Here is a 24,188-nt window from a genome sequence, read left to right on the forward strand (position 1 = left end):
GAGAGCGCCATCTATAAATTGCAATGGGAAGACAACTCCCTACAAATTCATGGGGGGGGGGGGGGGGTGCAGATCCAAGAGTTGATTCGTTAGAAAGGAAACTGTGTCATTCATACATAAAAACAAACAAATTTTCGATTTCCCCCTTTTCACTGTGGCTTACAAATATGACATATTTGATAATGCCACTTTAAATATTCTCAACATATTATTTTATTTTTGGTCAAATAAAAAAAATTAAATATTCAATATCATATCCTATAAGCATGAGAAAAGAAATTGTTGAAATTTGAACAATTACTTATTTTATCTGGTGCATTCTACCGTATCTTTTTAAAAGATAAGAGTACCTTCATCATTGTAATGTTGTTGAGCAAATTCCATGATCCGCCACTGAGGTAAACAAGGGGAATAATTCCTATCTGTTAACTGTAGTTAAAGATGGCGACTCAGAGTACACCGGACGAAAAGAATATGGATTGTAGTTGATATCTGTAAGTTAATGCTAATTTATTTGATATATCATTTTTAAAGTACTTCTTCTTTACCAACTTTTTATTATTTTTCATTGTTTGGTCAAAGTTGGTGTACGAGCACGAGTTTGTTCATTAATCGATGACAAACTACGGCATTGCTAAATCAGCTTAATGTGACATGTGTTGACATTGATAGCAAGGCTGTTCAGTTATTTATTATGGCTTTGATGTGTACAAGAATTGTCAAAGTTATGATGTACGATTTATGTTACGAAATGACCTAAAGAGTCAGATTTATATACTAAGGCCCATTGTACAGTTGTACTGATAATAACATTATTTATATTCAATGTATACAAATTAGATTTGATATGAACATTATTAATGAATGTGCTACTTCGATATGTTCCATTTTTGATGTACATTTATAGTAGAAAATAACGATGACCCACATAATGACCTCTCCCCCCTTTCATCCCACTCAGTGAATAGCATGGAATACACAGGTGATATGACAGAGGTGTGGTCCTAATACACAAAATGAGACATACATCAAAATGACTCATTTGTTAAATTTTATTTATTTCTTATACAAACTAAGATTTTCACCCAAAAAATTACAGCAATGACTTAAATTAGATTCATCTTTATTAAAAGCTGTTTATTGAGCTGTTGAGTGTGTACAGTAAAACACGGTTATAGCGAACACGCTTATAATGAATTGACGCTTACAGCGAAGTGAATTTCATTCCCCAAGACTCTATTTCATGTTGTAAATTTGACGGATATAACGAATTACGCTTATAACGAAGTTTAATTGCCCGTCCCTGGGACTTCGTTATAAGCGTGTTTTACTGTATTATAATGGCAATGTATTGATACTCAGTGAATCATCAAAGTCATAATCCATTTTTATGCCTATTGGCACAATCAACAGTTCTCCCAATTGGCAATTTATATACACACAATCCCAATGGACACCAAGCATTTTAAATGAAATTGAATTGATCTAGCTTGGCATGAAGTTGTGAAGATAGATGTATTTTGTTATTTTATTTATCACATGTCTGCAGTGCATATATACAGATCACCATGATAATAGTGACAGATGCTCTTCCACCTCAGCTGGATTCTATAGTAAATGTATTGAATGCAGGGTAATTTAATTGTACTTTTTAAATTCATTACACATGGTCTGATGGTCTGATTTCATTGATCCAAGCTGACCAGTGATACTTCATTGCTCATATCTCTCATTTTGATCCACCAATTGAATATAGTGTGTGCCTTTTCATGTTAAATCCATATTTGTATTATCTACCTAAGTCCTTTTAATGTTTAGCATGCATTAATTGATGGATTTGCTTCACTGATATTGATATTCATTCAGCAAACAACAGAGTTGGGCTCAATGAATCTATTTAAGAAAATTAAGACATCACAATATGTATTAGAACAATAAAATATTTTTTTATATTTCACCACAAGATAAGACCTACTTCAAAAGTTAGTCCTTGCATGTCTAAGAATTTCGGGCCCATTAGGCCCAGAGAACTGGGAGGGGGTGGTGGAAGATAATACATTTTAAGAAAGTTTGTTTAGTTTTGTTAAAGCATGATTGTTTTTTGATCAATCAGAAATCATTTGACAAACACAAGCCAAGTTCAGTCCCAGGTTGGAGAGCACTCTATCAAACTACACAGTGCATCAGCAAGGGAGCTTACTGATGCATCACTGATAGCAAACACAGAGAAACCCTCATCCCTTGTTACTGGCAGGCCTAGTCATAAACAATCCCCTCCTAATAAATATTACATTTTAACAAATGAAGGTTTCCCCCGTATCATTTCTACAGAGCGTGCAATATTGATGGAGTGTTTTTAAAGACTATGGGATAACTTTCATGTATTACAACCATTAAAGATAGTTTATAAATGAGGTATGTTCTAGCTATTACTCCAATGGTTTAATGGATGTGATTGTAGATAGATACTTGTAGAGATCTCGAGGAAATAGCAATAGTTAGTGGTAAAACCAGGGTTTATTAATTTGTATAGATCTGAAGCTTGAAAACAGATCATGATTGGTATCAAGGATTCTGTGTCTGTTCTGGCAAACTCACTTGATGCAATCTATTGATGTTTTGTGTCAGAATTCACATTCGTAGTAAATAGTGATAACACATTTAATGATATTCACCTGTAGGTGCAATTATACATTGCCTAATCCAGTTTCAGAAAATGCTATTGAGAGTTAGCAAATTGAAAATTTTCTTCTGCTTAAAATTCATTGGGTTGAGTAACCTTTTATTAGTGAGGCATGTAGCCAGCATTCTCATTTCATTTTCTTAATCTCCTTCCGTGAGAACTGGGATCTTTTTACTTGAATATATGTTCTTCACTGTCTTTCTGTGCAAATTGTTTCTGAACTGTTGTCTTGATTTTCAAGTGCACACATTTTTTATTGATATACATCTTGTGTGGGTAATTCCTGTTGCGTTATGCCCACTTCTTTAATCTCGTTGTCCTGTATTTAATGACTATTATGTAATCATCTCTAACACATTTCTGCTTTCAGGGCTGTGGAGTAAGGTTGAGATAAAACATTCAGGATGTCCAGCAATATCTCGCCAGTCAAAAGTTTGCCACTTCTCAATGCTTCACCAGGATCATCTCGCAAGATATCTCAAAACAACTCGAGACATCAGTTCAGACACAGCGAATCTGATTCTGACTCGGTAAGTACCATATCAACTCACTGAAAGCAAAACTCTCGTAGATTGAATAAAATGGTCTGTAACAGTTTACCTGTAAAGTACTCCAGGTGTATACCAGGTATATCGTTTGACTTTGAACCAGCATACAGAATATAGAAGTGAAGGTAGATGATTGAAACTGTTTTTAAACCCATTTACAGTCCCTCAACACTGCCACTGATTTTATTCGTCAATATTTCATTTCTGATTGATCTACATGAAATAAACAATGCCCTTGCAACTGCTTATAAAGACTGCAAGGATTTATGTTTGATAGAGACCCACTTATGTCTTTAACAGTTTTTGATCTTACAGTACTTAAGGAAAGGAAAAGATTTGAGTTGAAGTGTTTTTCTAATTTACAACTATTTCAAATTGTAAGTTATATCAGTTTCAAAGGTATATATATTGCACTTTTCGAATGCATTATCTAACTAATAATTCAGTCTCTGTTATTTCGTAAAGCACTCTTGGTTTAAAATTTTGTTGCACATTATATTGTGTTAATAAGATAATTGAAGTATTTTGTACTGATGATGGAAGATTCATCATCACAGCCAAAGTATTGATGCATTAAGTAACCTGAAGTTTTAATCACTAAGGCTCTATAAGCAGGCATGAAGTCAGATTTCTGATTTGGTGTGAACAGCTGAGTCAATAAAATAGCCATTGATGAAATATGTTCAGATTTTGATATTGATTTTCTTCATAGAAATTATTTTTTTTTAAATTTTCATAATTCTCAGATATTGTAAACCCTATATATTTATCTTTGCTCATGTTTGTCAAGATTTTTGCTAAATAATAGTTTTGGGTTATGAATACACAGTCACATTCAAGATGTTTGAGACTTTTAACCCATGTTTGGTTTAACTTCAGAGGAGGAAGGTGGCTGGCCTATCTGTCAGCTCTATAAGTAAAGCCCTCATGCATGAGAAGGCTGTTCTTCAGCTTTATCCAGTGATGTGTCAATAAAGTAATGAATGCTCAGAGCAATGCTCCCACTGCAAGGGGCAAATGGCTGTTCATAAATTTTTTTGTCAACAAGTTCAACAAGTAGCCTACAAAAGGTTTACATTTTTACATATTGTTTGGTGAAAATGAAGAATTATCTATATTAAGTAATACGCTTGCACTCTGAAATAGGAAATCTTAGGTTTTTGTAAACTCATCCTTCATCCTGATTGAATATCATGAAATTTACTTCCTTAAATCCCCGTCTGTAGGTAAACTTTGACGAGCTGTCCGTTGTGTTGAGTCAGTGTGTGGGATAGGGGTGTCGGGCCGGACACTGTCGTTGGTTAATTGGCAGGGGTCTCCGTGAGGCGCGTGTTGATTGTGTTTTACAGGTGTTAAGTTGTAATACACTGTCCTAGGAATGCTACATGGCAAGCAGGAGTAAGGTCAGTGATTGAGACATCCTGTAATACGTGACAGTGTGTGTTATTACAGCTCTCTGTTTTTCTTCTCTCTATCATGTCTATCAGGACAGACCTTCTGTATCTCAAATTCCCTATGATCATGACAGATAGAAAATATATTGATGGAAATTTGTGAAGAAGAAAACAGTGCAGTTTGTAATTAATACTTTGATAGTAAAAAAGTTATTCCCTGACTGATGGACTTAGACTGTGTACATCCAGGCTTAACAGAGGTTGTCAACCTGGGAAATAGATTGACTTGGTTGTTTACGGAAATGAAATACATGTATACTCGATTCTAAGTTTAGACTTTGATCATGAATCTCTCTGTGAAAACTGGTGTCATGTTTAAAGTCTCTGTTCAATTCACTTTCACGGGAAATATTCATATACATAAAACAATATTATTTCCTTAGTGTTGCTTCATCCATGACATGTACTGTCTATGTACCAGTAAATACAAGGCCTAGTGTGGTGCATGCTCAGTACTTTTCACATTTTATGACTGTACAAATGGCATGTACCTTCCCCATCTCCTTAGCCTTCAGTATGTGAGAGGAAGTTGCCAAGGATAAAAACAAACCCATTGTGAGCTTTCAATGTGTTGAACATCCTTTTTCACTTAAATATTTTCATTCCACATTCTGTATCTTCCTAAGATTGATTACACAGACATTCACTAGATCCCTATTTATAGAATCTTCTAGTGATTATCTGACAATGAAAAATGTGGACAGGAAAAAAGAAATGGATAGGAAGTCACAGGTTTGAGGAAGTCTTAATGTAATGCTTTTAGGGTGTTTTTATTTCTAATCAAGATGAAGTATGTAAAAATTGTTTATGTTTCCCAGATTGTAAGAAATATAGTTGTAACTCATTGTATTGTTTAGAATTCACATGAAAACTAGACCAGAATCTGTGATGGTACTAACTGTGGAATCTGTGATGGTACTAACTGTGGAATCTGTGATGGTACTAACTGTGTTGGTTTGTTTGTAGGATGGGTCAGATGATGTATCGATCACCAGCTCTCAGGTGGACAACAGCAAAAGCTCCGCCCCAGAGAGACAGAACAGTACACACAAATCAACCTCCAGTAAAAAGTCCCGCAAGTCTCGGAAAACGCGACACCACGACTGGGAGATTCTGGAAGGACTGAAGGATGGGGTGCGGTGTGACCAGAAACCTGAGAAGTTCTGTGGCTTCTTGATGAAGCGACGGCGCTGGCCGCTCAAAGGATGGCATAAGGTATGATACAATCATATACAGGTGCCTTTATGGTATATTAAGGTGCAGGTGGTCACTCAGGGTATGATGAGGTGGCTGTAGTCTCATCTCAATACTTGATGCAGGAATCCACCCCCAACAAAATGTGTCCAGATTTATCCTTGCATGTTCTTGTGGTTCCTTTAACTGAAATTAATTTAAAATGATTCAAAATCATGATTTAGATTATGTTGAATGTTGTGTTAGTTAATTGATTTCATAAAAAAAACTGATATACATTTCTGACTAATATATAAGAAATTGTCAAATAACAATCATACGTATACTGTTACACAAAGTGTTCTCCAACTACAGAACTGTAGTCTATAACGTATTTAAGATCTTTTGTCACTTGTAAAGAATTTTCACATTAATTATGCAACATGATGAGACATAAACATTGAGGCATCCGATATCCTCCTCTGTACTAAATAGCATGAACACAGTGCTTCAGTTTGTTACTTCTGATCTCTGTAATCTCTGGTGTTACGTGTTCCTGGTATTTGTTACATCTGGAAAGCTCATTTTGTCATATTGTCCCATAAATTGTATCTCCCATTCAGAAACCTTGACAAAGAACAATTCAACAATCTTCCGTATATTGAGCGCCTGTTGTCTTCATATCTGATCCCACATCTTATTGTTTCTGTGCATTCCGCTTGTTCATTGTTTAAACATGTATCTATAGTACATATTTATAATTAAACTTACACCTGGCTTCCCTGTATGATATGTACAGTGGATGTACATACATCTACATACTTCTAGGCCTCATATATCTACTGGTATGTGGGTAGTTAATGATTTAGATTATAGTAAATACACAGTACATCTTTCTTTTTCAGAGATACTTTGTGGTAGAGAAGGGCATTGTTTACTATGCCAAATCCCCCTCAGATGTAAGTATCTCTATTTCCTTTTTAATGTTTAAACAATATCCAATTCAATGTTCACATAAAAGGTTGCTTGCACTTCTTAATGCTTTTAATCAACTAATTGCATTTCCAAGCATGTTGGTGGATTGATTGAAGTTAATTAATGACACCTGTCATATTGATAATTCAAAGACTCCTATTACACTTATACTAGTACCCTTACTGACATTATGTGTTTGGCTGTAATGGAACTGTGCTGAAAGACAGCAGTTTGGGTGAAATAAAACAACTTATAGCTTTCATCATGGCCACTATCTTGTGTGTTGCGTCTTCTCACAATAAAACACTAATTCAACTGTTCTTGCTTAATGATAATTAAAACAAAAACAGGTAGTCTAAAAAACTTGGTCCAATTATTAATCATGCTAACAGTTTTGAGGGAACACTTAGCAAAATTATGAGTGTGCTTATTTATGTATGTTTGAGGTGCCGTCATATTAATTTACTTTTTCATACTATGACCGATGACTTAAGCATTGCAATTTAGGTAAGAGGAATATCATATCGGTTCTTAGGAAATCTCAAAGACAGATCTCTCTGCAGAAAATGCTGACTAAAAATCAAATATGGAAAAATGTATGAGACATTTCAATGATTGTTACTGGTACTTAAAGAATTTAATTTCTAGTATTCAAGAATTTCAAGTGAAGGAGTTGGTTGTTGAAGATATTTTAAGGTGGTTTGTTATAATTGCTGTTTCTGTACAGATACAGAAGGGGAAGTATCATGGCGTCATTGACACAGGGCTGGCCGTGGTCTCCTACAAAAATCCACGACGGATCGACATAGACGCTGAAGATATCGTGTATCACCTTAAAGTAAGTTATATGGAGTACTGCAGCTTCCATTTGAAGAATTATCACTGTGTTAATAATAATACTCATAGAGTTTTTTACCTAGTACATGGCATTTTCTGGCTGTTGTTAAAATAAGATTACCTCAGAATGAACTATTTATGATGTTTGAATACTATTATAAGATTACGGCTTAATAAATATGCTTTGAATCAATGATACATTTAGTTCTAATGATTACTGAATTGAGTTTTTTTTTTATAGATGAAAGACAAGAAGATGTTTGACGAGTGGTTGAATGTCTTCAAGCACCATCGACTGTACAGACAGCATGAGATTGCATACGGTACAAAGGAATCCCCCAAACTAACAGAAATTACCTCCCCTGTAGAAGATCTGAACAGGCCTTTCTCTCCAGGTACATATATCCACAGTGTTGTTCTGGATTTATCCACTTTCTTTTGATATTATTCATATTTCTAAAGATGTCTCCTGAATCTCTTAAATCTTGAGAATCCAATTCAAAAAACTTTATTGCCCATTAAAAATATAGGAAAATTATTAATGAAACTTACCAAAGTATGAAATAGTTAGATGTAGTTGCACCCAGAAAATTGATCATTATGCATACTTACACTTAACATTTTTTATTTGCAATGTAACATTCACTCATAAGAATGAATAAGTTAAATATATAGTTTGTCATGATGTTTTGTGTGAGCAGGTATGAATCTACCGGGGTCCCTCAAGAGGGAGAGACATTTGATGGGCTCCAGTGAGGTGATCCCCGTCATGAGGAAGTCCAGCTTCAAGAACCAGAGCTCGTCCCAGGGGCGGGTCGCCACCTGGCTCCTGGACACTGCCGGATTTGAACAGTGCAGTAAAGGTGTGTACAAAGTAATGGAACAATGCTGTTTCAAAATTGTGTTAAGTATCCCCCTCAATCAGGCTTGTGAAAAAGATATTTTTATCCCTGTTCTAATATGCCGTAACACAGTTGTGATTATAAAGCAATAACTTACCGCTAAGAATTATCTTTGCTCTAAGGAGGTATGGGGCACCTGTCAATATTAATGTGGATAAAAATGCTGCACTATAATCAAAATATTTTCACTGGTTTGAATTTTCAAATTTTACATTATTTGACTTAAAAACATGTTATGAAAGTTTATAAAATTTTTTGGAAAGGTAAAAATCATAAAAGCCCCAGTGGGATTTGAACTCTTGACATACAAATTTGTAGTTACAGCTCCAACTGACAGCACTACACTGGTAGGTAACCCTTTTGGGAAAGAAAACATCTTTAAAATTATACTTGATTTTATTGTTTATTTTGATAGGAAGAATGTCACAATATGGATGTGTCCCATACTACCTTAAATTGGCTCATGGATATCACAATGAGGGCCAATTTGTTAGATAAATTTTTCCTTCATTTCAATAGTTTGATAGAAGTTATTTGATAGTGCTTGTAAGGACTGTCTTAATGCTTAACATATTTAGAAGAAATATTCTGAAAGATTAAAATAAAAATTGTGTTAAAATATAGCAGCATTTTAAAATTCCTATATTATAATGAATGGTCCTGTTAAAATGAATGCTGAAATGAACTTGGTACAATGTGAGACAGGCTTTGCTGTTGATGATGATTTTGTCAAATTTGAACTTATCTACAGAGATGAAGGACACCCAGAAACTACTCTGTGACCTTAGAGAGGATCTACATCTGCTGAAAAATCTTCCTCTAGCTTCAACCCAAGAGGTCAGTAGATTCTGTGTATGCGTGAACCATTTCTGAATGACAGTTTGCATGTATATATTAAAATGTATTTCAAAAGATTGCTTATTAATGAAACAAGAAAACCCAGAGAAACATTTTTATATTTATTTTGTTTTGTGTGTCATATTAAGATTAAAGAAACAGAGATTGCGGACAAGAAGAAGTTGAAGGTTCTGGGACTGAAGAGCTCCAGAAAGAGAGATAAAAAGAGTGACAGCTCGGTCGTCACCGACAGCAGTCCTGTATGTACTTGTGTATTATTACGGTAGTCAGTTGTTGCTAACAGCAGACCTGTATGTACTGTGTATCTGTCAATGGTTTTGATGCAAATCTCTGGCAAAAACAAACAGATCAATAAAGTCACTGATTTTATGTCATAAAGTACTGAATCTGGTGTTGTTTTATTTTGCTAGGAATACTTTTGCTATCATTTTCTTATTTGTTCGTATTAAAGTGAAAGCATTTAAAATTAAAATGCATGCAAAGTGGTTAGGATAAATATTATATTTCTATTCACCTGACCTTATCAGTGACTGATCCCCAAAACAATTTGAAAGTTTGAAATCTTAAACATCTTATTGATAACACTCATTCAAAACTGTGTCTTATTTCTGGAACGGGGATCACTTTCAGACCACAGCAACTCCCCCCTCCCCGGGGATTGATACTGTCCAGATGAGGAACAGCAGCTCTAACCCAAACCTGATCCAGTACGCCAACGACCACACCAACCGTCCCCGCAGCATGCCAGACCATGTGATCGTCTCCAGTGCCCACGAACAGCACATCAACGAGATCAAGCTGAGGGAGGATTTCTGTACCAAGGCAGACAAAGGTCAGTGTCAGCTCACCTGTCTACAGGTATCATGGGGGGGATCCAGAGTTATGTACCAAGGCGGACAGAGGTCAGTGTCAGCTCACCTGTCTACAGGTATGGGGGAGAGGGGGAGGGAAGTCAGGAGTTCCTTATCAAGGCGGACAGGGGTCAGTGTCAGCTCACCTGTCTACAGGTATCATGGGGGGGGGGGGGATGCAGAGTTCTGTATCAAGGCGGACAGAGGTCAGTGTCAGCTTACCTCTCTACAGGTGTGAGGGGAAAGTCAGCTCTGTCTGAACTGTGTTACCAAATGAAGGGTTGACAGTCAAAGGAGAAGTGATCTACATTAATTGTTTAATTTGTAACCTTTCCTCTTGTGAATATGGTATTTGGTTCACAGTTGAGCGATATTGACTGAGACAAAGTTTTATTCAGGATCTTCGAGATATATTCATTGACATCATTTTACTTGTAATGTGTGATCTTTGTAGTTCACCAAAAAGTTTTTACATTATTTTACCTGTTACTTGTACCAATGATTTTTGTAGTTCAACATTTACCTGTTACCTGTGATCCTTGATGTACAACACTTTACCTGTTACCTATTATTTTGTAGTTCATCATTTACCTGTAACCCGTGATCTTTGTAGCAAGTCATTTTACCAGTTACCTGTGATATCTTTTAGTTCACCAGAACCTGAAGTCCTTGCTACACATCATCACCACAGAGAGGGAGCGACTGAAGACGGCACTGGAGATGGACAGCGACCTTGCCCTGCCCTCCAGCGCTGTAGTCAGCTTGAAGCAGAACCTGCACGAGGTAAGGGTCCTACAGAGCACAGTCCTTGTGACATAGTTAGTTTAAGGTGATACTGCTGACTAAGAAATTGTTGTGGTTTGCAGGCTATCCGACAGAATACAGATCTTAAGGCAAGGCTGAGTAGGATCCATGCAGACTCTTTGGTTCCGTCGTATCCGGACGTCAAACAGACACCTTCATCTCCCATAATGTCTCCTAACAGTGAACAGAGGGTTAGTCATACTCTATGATAAACCTTAAACCTGTTTCAATCCAAATGTATGTGTTTGTTAATGCTTATGAACAGTCATCAATCAAAAGGAAGTGAAAGTAGATACTTGTACATGTATAATAAATTTTAAAAATATATTGTAAGGTTTTTGAGACCATTATATAGCTGAGTTTTTCCATTCCATATTTCTTTGATAATACAATCAATATTAGTATGGTTGCTGTTGTTGATGCTTTCTCTGTTATTTGCAGGACCATTCAAACCTGACCAAGTCTACGTCCCTTGACACCTGCTCTATGTCCGAGTATTATGACGCAGAGGAGGAGAACCGGTCTGGGTCAGAGTCCTCATCAGAGGTCAGTGGAATTAAATAATTGTTGTAAATTGAGGACCAAGTGTATGGGTCCTCATCAGAGGTCAGTGGTATTAAATAATTGTTTTAAATTGAGGACCAATTGTGTGGGTCCTCATCAGAGGTCAGTGGTATTAAATGATTGTTGTAAATTGAGGAACAAGTGTGTGGGTCCTCATCAGAGGTCAGTGGTATTAAATGATTGTTTTGAATTGAGGAACAAGTGTGTGGGTCCTCATCAGAGGTCAGTAGTATTAAATTATTGTTTTAAATTGAGGAGCAAGTGTGTGGGTCCTCATCAGAGGTCAGTGGTATTAAATTATTGTTTTAAATTGAGGAACAAGTGTGTGGGTTCTCATCAGAGGTCAGTGGTATTAAATAATTGTTGTAAAATAAGGACCTAGTGTGTGGGTCCTCATCATAGGCCTATGGTATTAAATAATTGTTGTAACATGAGGACCAAGTGCCAAGGTCCTCATCAGATGTCAGTGGTATTGATTATTGTTGTAACATGAGGACCAAGTGCCAAGGTCCTCATCAGATGTCAGTGATATGGCATTGTTGTTGTAACATGAGGAATGAGTTTCTGGGTCCTCATCAAAGGTCATTGGTATTTAATGATTATTGTAACATGGATTAAGTGTCTGAGTCCTCATCAGAGGTCAGTGGTATTATTGTTGTAAAATGAGGACCAAGTGTCTGGACACTCATCAGAGGCCAGTTATTGCATTATCATTGTAACATGGGGATATAGTGTCTGGGTCCTCTTCAGAGGTCAGTGGTATTGAATAATTTTATAACATTTGATTCCTTATCAGAAGTCAGTTGTTTTGATGTAATCAAGTTGTAACATAAGGACCAATAAGTTGGAGCCATGTTTTTAATACATGTAATAGAAATCACTCTGTTCAACTTTTAAATGTAGGTCAAGTTACTTGATCAGATTAAAACAACATTGAATTCAGTTGTATTCATTGCTGTAACGCAGGACATGATGATAATGAAGGTATTCTTTTTCTTTTAGAGGACTGATGAGGACGACATCTCCAGTGAGAATGATGACACAGAGTACAATGCAGCTCAGAGCGGTAAGTTCCTCCATGGTCAGGGATTTGATTGGTATCGAGTGTTGATATTGTAAGCCTGAATAAGTCATCATTGTAACCTGTCCTGTCCTGTGTTATGATTGATTAATTGTGTTTGACTTGTTGTAGTGTACTGTCTTATTTTGGATAGAAATTGAAACTGAAATCTGGTTAAATTTTAAATTGTAGGAATTGTATGGGTTTCTCTATTGAAATTGTTTTCAAGGTGGTTTAAATTTCAACCTGTAATATCAGCAATAAATTACAAATTTGGATGCAATAATTAAGTATCTACTCTTTTTAATGTTTTAAGAAGTAATAAAAGTCCATCCGAATTGAAAGCTTCCTGATATTTCCCCTATCTACGTATTGTACAGTGTATTGTTTGTTTTGATGTTCTCTGTATTTTATGGATAACATTGGAAAAGTGTGTGATTGTTGTCATAGATTTGATGTTGTAAGGTGGTATTTAAACGTTACCCCTGACAAAATGGTTTCTGATATATCAATGTTGTTGTTTGTAAATGCCTCACAGATTTTCTAGATGGTAAGTTTTATTTTCAGCTTGTAAGATATTCAGATTTATTAATCATCGGCACTCCAGTACTTTAGAGAATTCATAGCTCTGATATTTGGTTTGATCAATTGTTATTTCAATATTTTGATTTTCACTGGACATCTGCACTAACATTATTCTTTGAATTGGTGAAACTGTTTGTGCAGTGCTGAGACAATGATTTCATAAGTTTTTCATGTAGTCTGGAGTTCTGAATCGATTTAATCATTTTAATAATTACACATACTTGTCCATGTAACATTTGAAGGAGTACTGTATGTAACAAATACTCACATGTACATTATTTAGCTTATACATTTTTCTTTACACACTTTAAGATGCATGTAATGATATTTATGAAATATTATAGTAATACATCTTATAATTTGTAACAGTAAGTCATAAGTAATCAGATTTTGAAAATAGAAAAAGTTCAAAATACATGTATGTTTACACTCACTTGCTATGTGTATCAGTTTTTCTTCTTTTTTCCCATAGATCTATATTACATTGAAAACAAACCTAATTCTTAAAATCTGTCCAGAAATGAATTTGGAACAAGGAACAATTTTTTAAGAGAAAAAAATAGCTAATATTATTGAAATACATGTACATGAATATGTAATGAAAAGATTTATAAATTATCTACTTTTGGCATGTGAGTGTGTTTTGTACTAAGAATTTTATATGCACAGTAACAATTTCAAAACAGTCAATATTACCATACAGAAGTTGCCTATTCATGAAGTTATGTGTAGGTAAAACAGCAAGATCTAACAATTACATCCTGTGACAAAACAAACAGGAATTGTTTGTCACTGAGTAAATAGTCTATCAGGTGGTACACTGTATATCCAAGTTACTAGTATTAGCTCATCTGTTGCCTTTACCATCAGTGTTGATGTCAGAATTTTTAAATTAAGTTGAGTTTCTTTAGGACTTATGTTGAAGTTTTTCTTTGATTTTGTAGATAAGTGTAGATTATTAATTTTTTTCATTATATCGACATGTATGTTCACTCAAAATCTACCATTATTTTTTTTACACCTTGCAGTTTATTACACAACACACTTAGAGCCGCTTAATAAAACAAGTTTATTTGAAACCTAATGAAATGAATAACAGTACATTCTGAAGAGACTTGCATGACTCAAGGCCCATGCTAGGTTTTTGGTTTCTCTCTTCCAGTATCAGAAGACCAACTGTCCGTGTCATTTGAGACGGGACGTCGATCCAAACTTCCTGTTCCCAAGCCGGACTCCGGGGACATCAGTTTGTGGAACATCCTGTACAAGAACATTGGGAAGGACCTGACCAAGATCTCCATGCCTGTCACTCTGAATGAACCACTGAGTATGCTGCAGGTCAGTGGGTCAATATGAAAAGGGGGCGTACAATTTGTCACTTTTATAGAATCAAAAATGTTGTTTATCCCGCAATGCAATAACCAAATTAAGATTTTACAATGCATTTTTGAGGGAAAAAATGACATCTTTATAGAGTAAAACAGTTTCTTTGATTTAATTATGTAATATATTTTATATGAATTATGATTTTTAAACAACAGATATCTACAGTCTATAAAATTATTAGGAATTTACCCACTAGGAATGTATTGACTCACAGCAACAGCTTATCTTGTATTAGTCATCATTTAAAGTTGCAAAATAAAATATGATAAGGAAATAAAAAATAAATCACAGAATAAAGCTTTTACAACCAGACTAACATCGTCATTGTCTGCACCAGGCTCCACAGCCATAGAAGTAAGACCAGCTCACTTCTGATCTCAGTCTCACATTTCCACAATATATACAGTGTATGCATTGTGTAGGAGTTAGACTTGGATCAAAAGTGAGCTCGTCGTAGTTTTATAGCCCTGATACCATTACTTTGTACAGCTTAGGACTGTAAGTTGTTGTTGACATATTGTAGAGATTATGTGAGGAGATGGAGTACAGTGAATTGTTGGACCGAGCCGCCGAAAACCAGGACCCCTACCAGAGAATGGTCAGATTCCATACACTTAATTAGATAACTACAGACTAGTCTTGATTCTGTAATTCTCAGTCTACCACTACATGTACTCCTCTCTATGTGGTTTTTCCCTCCCTTAGATCTGTATAGCTGCTTTTGCTGTCAGTGGGTACGCTAGTTCTGGGTACAGGGCGGGACACAAACCATTCAACCCTATCCTGGGGGAAACCTACGAGTTAGTGAGGGACGACAAGGGATGGAAGTTCGTGGCTGAACAGGTAACCAGGTGTTGCAGCAAAACTTGAATAATTTTCTCGAGAATACTGGTAGTTCTTTCATTAAAACATCGTTATTACGTGTACTTATAAGAAACACACTTGGCAATGCATGTTTTTGTTAGATGAAGTGATTTTCGTTATGATAGATTAACAGTTAATATAATAAAGTGAATTAGGAATACTTAACAGCTGCAAGTTGTCTTAGGTGTAGGTCCTCAGAAGACTAATAAAATGATGAAGCTTTCTGAGTATGTTATGACAAAACATTTTGTGCTTTACTGTCCAGTGTATGACAATCTTCGATTTCAATATTTTGATATTTTTAATGATAAATTATACTCTGATAGTGATCCCATTAAAGATATTGTTAATCCATGTAATTATAATGCTACAAAATGTCTATGTGTCTACTAAGATAAATGATTTATGCAGAGATAACAGTTTTAGGGACTATAAAAAATTGTATGAAATTGTTGTGCATTCTATAGCCTTTAAATTATAATATTCTTTTGTCTGTCATTTGATTTCATTTTGACTGTATGCCAACATGGTCATGTCAATAAACTGAATTGAATTGTAGTACTTGTGTATTGACAGGTGAGCCATCATCCTCCGGTGTCGGCCTGTCACTGTGAATCCAAGAACTTCACTCTCTGGCAAGGTGGGTGGCTATGTATCATAAAATCTGCATTCTTTAAAACTACATTTTCATTTCACCAGAAGGATATTTTTACATAATATGTTTACTTTTCAGATACCAGAATAAAAACCAAATTTTGGGGGAAATCGATGGAGTTTCAGCCTGTGGGACACGTGAATGTTTATCTGCCAAAGTAGGTCACAAATATTGTATCTCCTGGTAAAATTGTCCAGTTTTATGTAGGTCAAATTTTGTAGTTCCCCTGTACTTTAGTCAGGAAAAAAAGTATCTAATACATGTATACACTTTATACACTGACATTATAATATTCATGGTTTGTGGATAATATACATGTATGTAAATTACTTGTAAAAGCAGCTTGCAAATGTCAATAATCCCTTTAAACATTCTGTTTATCAATAACTAAATAGTTGTGAAGATGATGAAATAAAGGAGATCTAATTTGTTGTTGGTATTTTACACAGGTATAAAGAGCATTATTCATGGAACAAAGTGACAACCTGTGTCCACAATCTCCTGGGGGGTCAGCGCTGGGTGGACCAGTATGGGGAAATGCAGATCAGGAACGGAGGAATCACCTGTAAACTCACATTTAAAAAGGTACGCACAAAAAGATATATACACACCAGTAATAATGTGAGTAAATGTACAGTGTAGATCGATGTTTACGAAATATAAACACATTAACTCTAATCTGTAAAAGGCTAGACTTACTCTTAAAATAAATGTATTTCAACACCTGCTTTATTAATTATAATCAGTGCACTCAATCTGGAAAGGAAGAAAAACATGAACATTCATATGTATTTTACCTTTAGTGGGAAGTATTTTATTTGACTGTGAGTCAGTAGAACTGGTACAGGTAATTACAGGTGTATGTATTGTTTTGTAGGCGACACAGTTCTCATCTCGTAGACATGAGGTGTATGGACAGATATTGAGTCCTGATGGAAAGGTTGTCCACAATTTGTTTGGGAAGTGGAACGAAGCTCTGTATTACGGACATGCTCCAAGTTCCCGCTGTATATGGAGGCCAGGTTAGTGCCAACAATCAAAGAAACTCGCACACCACTACTGTATATATGTATAGAGATAATTTTATTCTTAATTTTTTGCAAAGTTTGTGTGTAAGCCAGGTCAGCATCAACAAAAACTCCAGAAGACTTATGTACCAAGTTATTTGTTCAACCTTTCATTATTGCTCCATTTAACTACATCTACTTGATGTAGTCAATGTAGTTAACAAAGTACTGAAGTACTGACGGGAGTTGATTTTATTGCTTATCATTTATTTTAAAATCAACTTATCTTGCGTGGCAATTAGTTTCTAGTTTGTATTTAAATTACGCACTTTTTTATAATATGAATTTTAATTAGACTATTCAGACAAGAATTTAGAGAAACCCCATATGAATCATGTTGTGAAATATTTAAAGATAGATTTCAAACTATGTGTTAGTAATCGAAACAATTCTAAAAATTGTATGGATCCAAGCACTATTGATATTGAACTCCAGTCTCATTCAACCAGACTTTCAGCTGTCTCCGTTAATCTCCGACAAGCAAGAGAGCCTCTCTGTTTGTCGGAGATTTACGGAGACAGCCGAGCTTTTGGTTGAATACTATATTAAACTCTGGCGTAGGAATACAGGAGACTACATGAATATCTAAATTGTTCGTATTATATAAAATCTTACTATTTTCAAAGTGTTTATAGAGAAGTTTCCTTGAAAAACAAAGCTTTAGCATACAAATTTTTCTATTATATTCAAGAACTAAGACTTGTCAGCGGTGATGATTTGTGCTAAGTTCAAACACTGTTTCACTTTTGGTTTGTCAGAGTGACTGCATAGGAGAGTTGATTAAAATCAACTCCCAAAAATCATATTTAAAATGACTTCCATATATACTAGTATACTAGTATTTAAAATAGGCCAAGACTTTTTTACCTATATGTATACAGTGTAAAAATGACCATCATCCATTATTCATGTATTAATATGAACAGTTTGTGCATTGAAAAAAATAAATGGTTTGAATTTTCAGGGGCCATGCCTGATGATTATGAGCTGTACTATGGGTTCACAAGATTTGCCATCGAGCTGAACGAGTTGAATAAAGATGAAGCAAAGTTCCTGCCTATCACAGACACCAGATTCAGGCCAGATCAGAGGTGGGTAAAGTGAGCAATCAGGATCAGAGGGGATTAAAATTAACTTTGAAAATGAGATTGTGTTATATGAGCAATAAGGATCAGAGGTGGAAAAAGTTAGCTACAATGGTCAAAGTTGTGTAAAGTTCGCTATGAGGGTAATTGATGGGTAAGCTTAGAGCTGAGGATCAAAAGTAGTTAAAATTTAAAGTAAAGTTAGGATAAGAGGTGGGTAGCTACAATGGTCAAAGGTGGATTAAGTTAGCAATAAAGATCTGAGGTGTGTATAGTTAGCTATAATGGTCAAAGGTGGATTAAGTTAGCAATAAAGATCTGAGGTGTGTATAGTTGGCTATAATGGTCAAAGGTGGATTAAGTTAGCAATAAAGATCTGAGGTGTGTATAGTTGGCTATAATGGTCAAAGGTGGATTAAGTTAGCAATAAAGATCTGAGGTGTGTATAGTTAGCTATAATGGTCAAAGGTGGCAATGAAGATCCCAGGTAGTAAAGCAGTGATGTAGAGACCATTTACACTCCATACACAGTCAGTACAAGCTATAACTCTCTCTGAGCATTATAGCATCGTTCTTAGTTCCATTTAGGTCGAGATAAAGAAGTTTGACTGTATATGGCTTAATTGATCAATCCTGATGGTGATGTAAACTCTCTTCAGGTTGTTGGAGGAGGGTGACATACAGGGATCAGAGGAGGAGAAGAAAAGAGTGGAACAACTCCAGAGGGATGAGAGGAAAGTACGGGAACAGCAGAAGATCAAATATGTGTCCCGCTGGTTTAGGTAAGAATTCCAGTAATAATACAAGATCATCACAAAAATACAAATTATTTAATTGATTTTGGTAAGAATTCTGGAGAGAGATGGGATAAGAATAACCTTCATAAATATATGTATTAGTAAAAGTTTTATTTACTATGTTCATTAGATTTATTGTAACTTTTTCAGCAAAGTGGATGACAGTAAAGACCATGACTGCTATGAATTTAACTGTAAATATTGGGAAATGAAGAGAGACCCAGGGTTTGACAAACTTTCTCTTCCGAAGCTTTGGTGAAATGGAGAGATAATGCAGAGATTATTTATAGATCTACACATATATCTACTTACTGCTCAGGATCTGTTAATTGTCAGATTCATTGTTTAGTAGTTTCAGAACGAAGATTAGGAAATGATGATATTGTGTAACAAAATTCTGGAATAGAAATGTCACCTTTGATGCTCTATAGACATACTATTGAGGCTGTGGTGATCTAAAGACTTGATGCCAAGTCTGATAAGGAATAAACTCACTATTTAGGCTGTGGTGATCTAGAGACTTGATGCCAAGTCTGATAAGGAATAGACTCACTATTTAGGCTGTGGTGATCTAGAGACTTGATGCCAAGTCTGATAAGGAATAGACTCACTATTTAGGCTGTGGTGACTTAATGCCAAGTCTGATAAGGAATAGACTCACTATTTAGGCTGTGGTGATCTAGAGACTTGATGCCAAGTCTGATAAATATTCATAATGTGGTGATCTGGAGACTGATTCGTATACCACAGAGTGTTTGTTTAGGTTCGGTAGTCTAAAAACTGGATCCTGAACCTCTAATAATCTATAGACTCCATGAGTTTAGCCTTTGAAAAACTTATCAATCACCTCTTAGACTCTGGGTACCTCAAAGTTTCCAATGCAAACATTGTGAGTTCATCACCTTCAAAGCTTTCATGATCTATCATTATTGCTATCTATGATGGTCATAGCCATCTAAGATTTGTGCTTTGACTTTACCCACACAATATTGAATTTCCAATATCTACCTGTGTAATAATTATCTAGACATAGTTTTGCTTTTAAATATTGACTATAACACAATCATTGTATTGTCTTTATTAAACAACCATTTTGATGGGGTTATCACGTAGAATTATCAATTTATCATATACATGTACCTAGTTCCTTTTGTTGAATTCAATACTTATTGCGAATGTTTGTAAGGGCATTCAATGAACAATACAGATCTTCAATACAATGTATCAGAATCTCAGATGGTCTCTTTTTTGTTTAACTTTTATAAATTTGTTTGAAATGGATTGTGTACTTTTATAAGTGAATATAAATTCTCCTCTTCGCGTTAGGTGCAATGTTGTAAAGTATTAATCATGTCTGCAGTGAAAAAGCTATCATTTATTGACTGACATATCATTTCTCTGAATCTCTCCTTAAATATTCTGATGATATGAATACACGTTTTGTTGTGATTTGCTTGTTATATATATATTCCAGTGTTATTTCATTGTTATGCATTTTAGCATACAGATATGTTATGAACTGCATATTACTGCCTATGTACTGCATATTACCCCCAACAGAAGAATGGTTATAATACTATTACCGGATTGTTATTTATTTCTATCAGTGTATTATTAACAAAATTGTTATAACTATATTGTGCAATACGTACTAATATACAAATATCTGTTTCATCAGAGCTATTTTTAGCCTTGAGTTTGTGTTCCTCACATGTAGACCATCTGTGATATTGGGCAAGTGGGAGAAATGTTTATATAACACATGTTATTTTTTTGTTATTCCTGAACATTCCAATTTTCCAAAGGGTTTTAGATAAGACTTTGTTGTCTGTATCACATGTTGTGTTTGAAATGTGGAATTTTTCTATATTCATGACAACACATCAATGATATTAGAAACTGTTCAATGTTCACGTATTGTGAAGTTGTAACATTATTAGACTACATGTTATTTGCAGTATTGCAGTTTTTAGTTTTACCAAAAGTTTTAAATTTTTCAATGACATATTTTGCCAAAAACATTATACATATGAACTATGGAATATTCTGTCATTATTTTGCATTATCAACTCATTTTGTCATTTGTCTTTGATGAATTACTTAATTGCATTTTTACTCTCAACTCTAAAGTATGTTAAAGGAATTTTTTTTATTTGATTTGAACATATTTTTTATAATGCAAATACAGGTATATATTTACCTGGTACATACATGGATTAGACAGCAGGCAATGCCCATATAAGCTTTCTCCATAAAACATTAATAAATTTTTTACTTTGCAATTAATAAATCAATTTAAGGGGCTTTTATTTATGAGAATAAGTTACAACAGTACTCAAATTATAAGAGAGAGATTCATTTGATAACAGGAATGTACAATGGTGTACAGTATAAGTTACTAAGTACCGGTAGTTTCTCATTGTTCAGGATATTTCCTTCCTCTAGATTTATATCGATACTAAAAACTTCACTGTGTGATGAAATACTTCCAGGTAGATCAGATCATTTCAGGCTCTGAATACAACATAGTTTTCTTATGAGATTTCAGTGTACACATTTTCAGTAGTTAGGTAAATATTGAACTGTAGTGGGAGTACCCGGTAACTGGATTTATTAAGTATCTTGTATAATCACCAGCAATAACATCATGTAGTGTTTATAATAAGGATCTTACTCCCATGTGTGTGGTAAATGTAGGAAGGTAAAGTGTACAGAATGGAATGTGGTAAATGTAGGATGGTCAAGTTTACAGAATGGAATGTGGTAAATGTAGGATGGTCAAGTGTACAGAATGGAGTGTGGTGAATGTAGGATGGTCAAGTGTACAGAATGGAATGTGGTAAATGTAGGATGGTCAAGTGTACAGAATGGAATGTGGTAAATGTAGGATGGTCAAGTGTACAGAATGGAGTGTGGTTAATGTAGGATGGTCAAGTGTACAGAATGGAGTGGTAAATGTAGGATGGTAAAGTGCACAGAATGGATTGTGGTTAATGTAGGATGGTAAAGTGTACATAATGGATTGTATGTGGTAAGTGTGGGATGATAAAGTGTACAGCAGAGAGTGTGGTAAATGTAGGATGGTAAAGTGTACATAATGGATTGTATGTGGTAAGTGTGGGATGATAAAGTGTACAGCAGAGAGTGTGGTAAATGTAAAATGGTAAATTTTAAGTGTACAGAATGGAGTGTGGTAAGTTAAGGAAGTGGTAAAGTTTACAGAAGGGTGTTTGATAAATGTAAGATGGTAAAGTGTACGGAATGGAGTGTGATAAATGTAGGGTGGTAAAATGTTCAGAAAGGATCAAAAGTGGCAAGTATAGGTTACACCTTCCTCTTGTTCTGTTTGGAGTGAATATCAGTTTGTGATTTTACATTCCTTGTTTTAGTGGGTTTCATAAGGACTTTTTGAGACTTAATTCATGGTTAACTCAGCATCATGGTTTATCATTGTGTGTATATTGCACTGGAAGTTTTTTTTTTAAATATAAAACATTGACCCAACATAATATGCTTTTTTGTTTGAAAAATTGCACCTAATAAAAGAATTTATCAAGACAAACTTGTTTGAGTTTTTATATTAAAAGATCAAAGATTTCTAAGGTTGCATATGGGCTTGAGAATTTTATGAAATTTATAATAGAACAAATAAAAAATTAAGATTTCAAAATCTCAGAATGATGCAAAGTACCATGGAAAGATTCTGAAGAAAAGTAGTCAATTGGTTTTCCTCAAAGAATACAGCACAGAAACAAAAATGTTTAATGTGGGTCAAGGAATAGCACAGAAACAAAAATGTTTAATGTGGGTCAAGGAATAGGATTTACGGTACTCTAAAACGAACAGAAAAAAATATATTTGAAGAATAGCTGTTCAGAGGACAAGATGGACATTTTTATGCAACATTTTTAAGCTCACCTCGGATCTCTATTTTAGAAGCTAAGCAGATGAGGGTCATTGACTCCCCTGGATTGGACACCGTCCATCACAATTTTACCCCCCAGCATAAGCTGGTTCCCCACTGCAGCTGGTTGGAATGAGACAATGCAGATAAAAAGCCTTGTCTAAAAACACAATATACAAAATCCACGGTTCACAATGGGCCTTGAAGCAACATGCAACCTTTGAGTAACTGGCCTGATAAACACCTATGACCAATGAGCCAGATGCTTTGCAATCTGAGCTAAATGCAAATACCGGTATATGGAATTTGGAATGTCAAAGTCAAAAGTAAAATCAAGGCAAGAAAATTACAATATTGTTGAATTGTTCTCACCTAACAGAATCTCTATTTGAATTTTGATACACATATAATGACAATTTCCTATGAATCCCTTCAATTCTTTATTCTTATGCAACAGGGAAATAACATTGCTTGCCATCACATTGTTTTTATGTTGATTTAATGAGCCAACAGAAAATAAGGAATGAGGAATAAGGTCATTGGATAGGGCAAGTTGAGAAAAATTCGACAGATTTTGATAATTTACAGTAAAATATTTATGTGTGAAGCTTTGAGACAAAATAATATCTTGAATATTTTATTCATTGAAGATCAATGCAAAACAAGAAATAGTCAAAGGTAAGGTCAAGGTCACAAACTGATGATGGAAAGTTGATTTGCTCTCACCTGGGCTGCGTTCAAGATCGTAGCAGCTAGCCTAGCCACTAGGTCGTAGATATCAAGGTCTATAGAACGGACCGATAAGTCTCAGATTTTAAGTTGGAAATATTCAACTAAAGACTAATTACATTGACATAATTTGTTAATTTCAAGCGGAAATATGCATGTTAAAATTCATTATAACTTAAAGAATGAACAAAATATCACTAAATAAATATTTCACATTTGTTACTAAGAGGTAACTATTGTGGCCATCTTGAATTTGATGCCTAGCATAAAATATTTAGGCTACGAATATCTACATACTAGCGGCTAGGCTAGCTTACCGTTCAACTATGTAGCCCTACGTAGCAGCTACAATCTTGAATGCAGCCCAGAACTCATCTTTATGTGAATTTGATGAAAGTATCTTTTAA

At 34.9% G+C, this 24,188-nt stretch overlaps 1 protein-coding gene across 4 annotated transcripts; it reads left to right on the forward strand.

The window, feature by feature from the left end:
* Positions 1-352: 352 nt before the first annotated feature.
* On the forward strand, positions 353-22,710 carry LOC105327337 (oxysterol-binding protein-related protein 6). 4 transcript variants are annotated; one of them, XR_010711413.1, is made up of 25 exons: positions 353-494; positions 3,054-3,213; positions 5,652-5,900; positions 6,764-6,817; positions 7,561-7,671; positions 7,912-8,065; positions 8,372-8,533; positions 9,324-9,409; positions 9,559-9,669; positions 10,061-10,262; positions 10,931-11,064; positions 11,148-11,276; positions 11,527-11,631; positions 12,652-12,715; positions 14,457-14,632; positions 15,204-15,278; positions 15,386-15,523; positions 16,121-16,184; positions 16,278-16,356; positions 16,649-16,784; positions 17,077-17,221; positions 18,231-18,357; positions 19,011-19,133; positions 19,299-19,766; positions 19,817-22,710. XR_010711413.1 is itself a non-coding variant. In XM_066077490.1 (24 exons), exons 2-24 carry the CDS (start codon positions 3,088-3,090, stop codon positions 19,405-19,407), a joined length of 2,859 nt encoding a protein of 952 aa, XP_065933562.1. In that variant the 5' UTR covers positions 353-494; positions 3,054-3,087; the 3' UTR covers positions 19,408-22,710. The 4 variants fall into 4 exon arrangements, 3 of the variants coding, with proteins under 3 accessions (XP_065933562.1, XP_065933564.1, XP_065933563.1); XM_066077490.1 differs by having other exon boundaries at positions 19,299-22,710; XM_066077492.1 differs by lacking the exons at positions 353-494; positions 3,054-3,213 and adding an exon at positions 4,455-4,634 and having other exon boundaries at positions 19,299-22,710.
* Positions 22,711-24,188: the final 1,478 nt, after the last annotated feature.

This window comes from Magallana gigas, chromosome 2, assembly GCF_963853765.1.
Source record: "Magallana gigas chromosome 2, xbMagGiga1.1, whole genome shotgun sequence".
Classification (NCBI taxonomy): domain Eukaryota; kingdom Metazoa; phylum Mollusca; class Bivalvia; order Ostreida; family Ostreidae; genus Magallana; species Magallana gigas.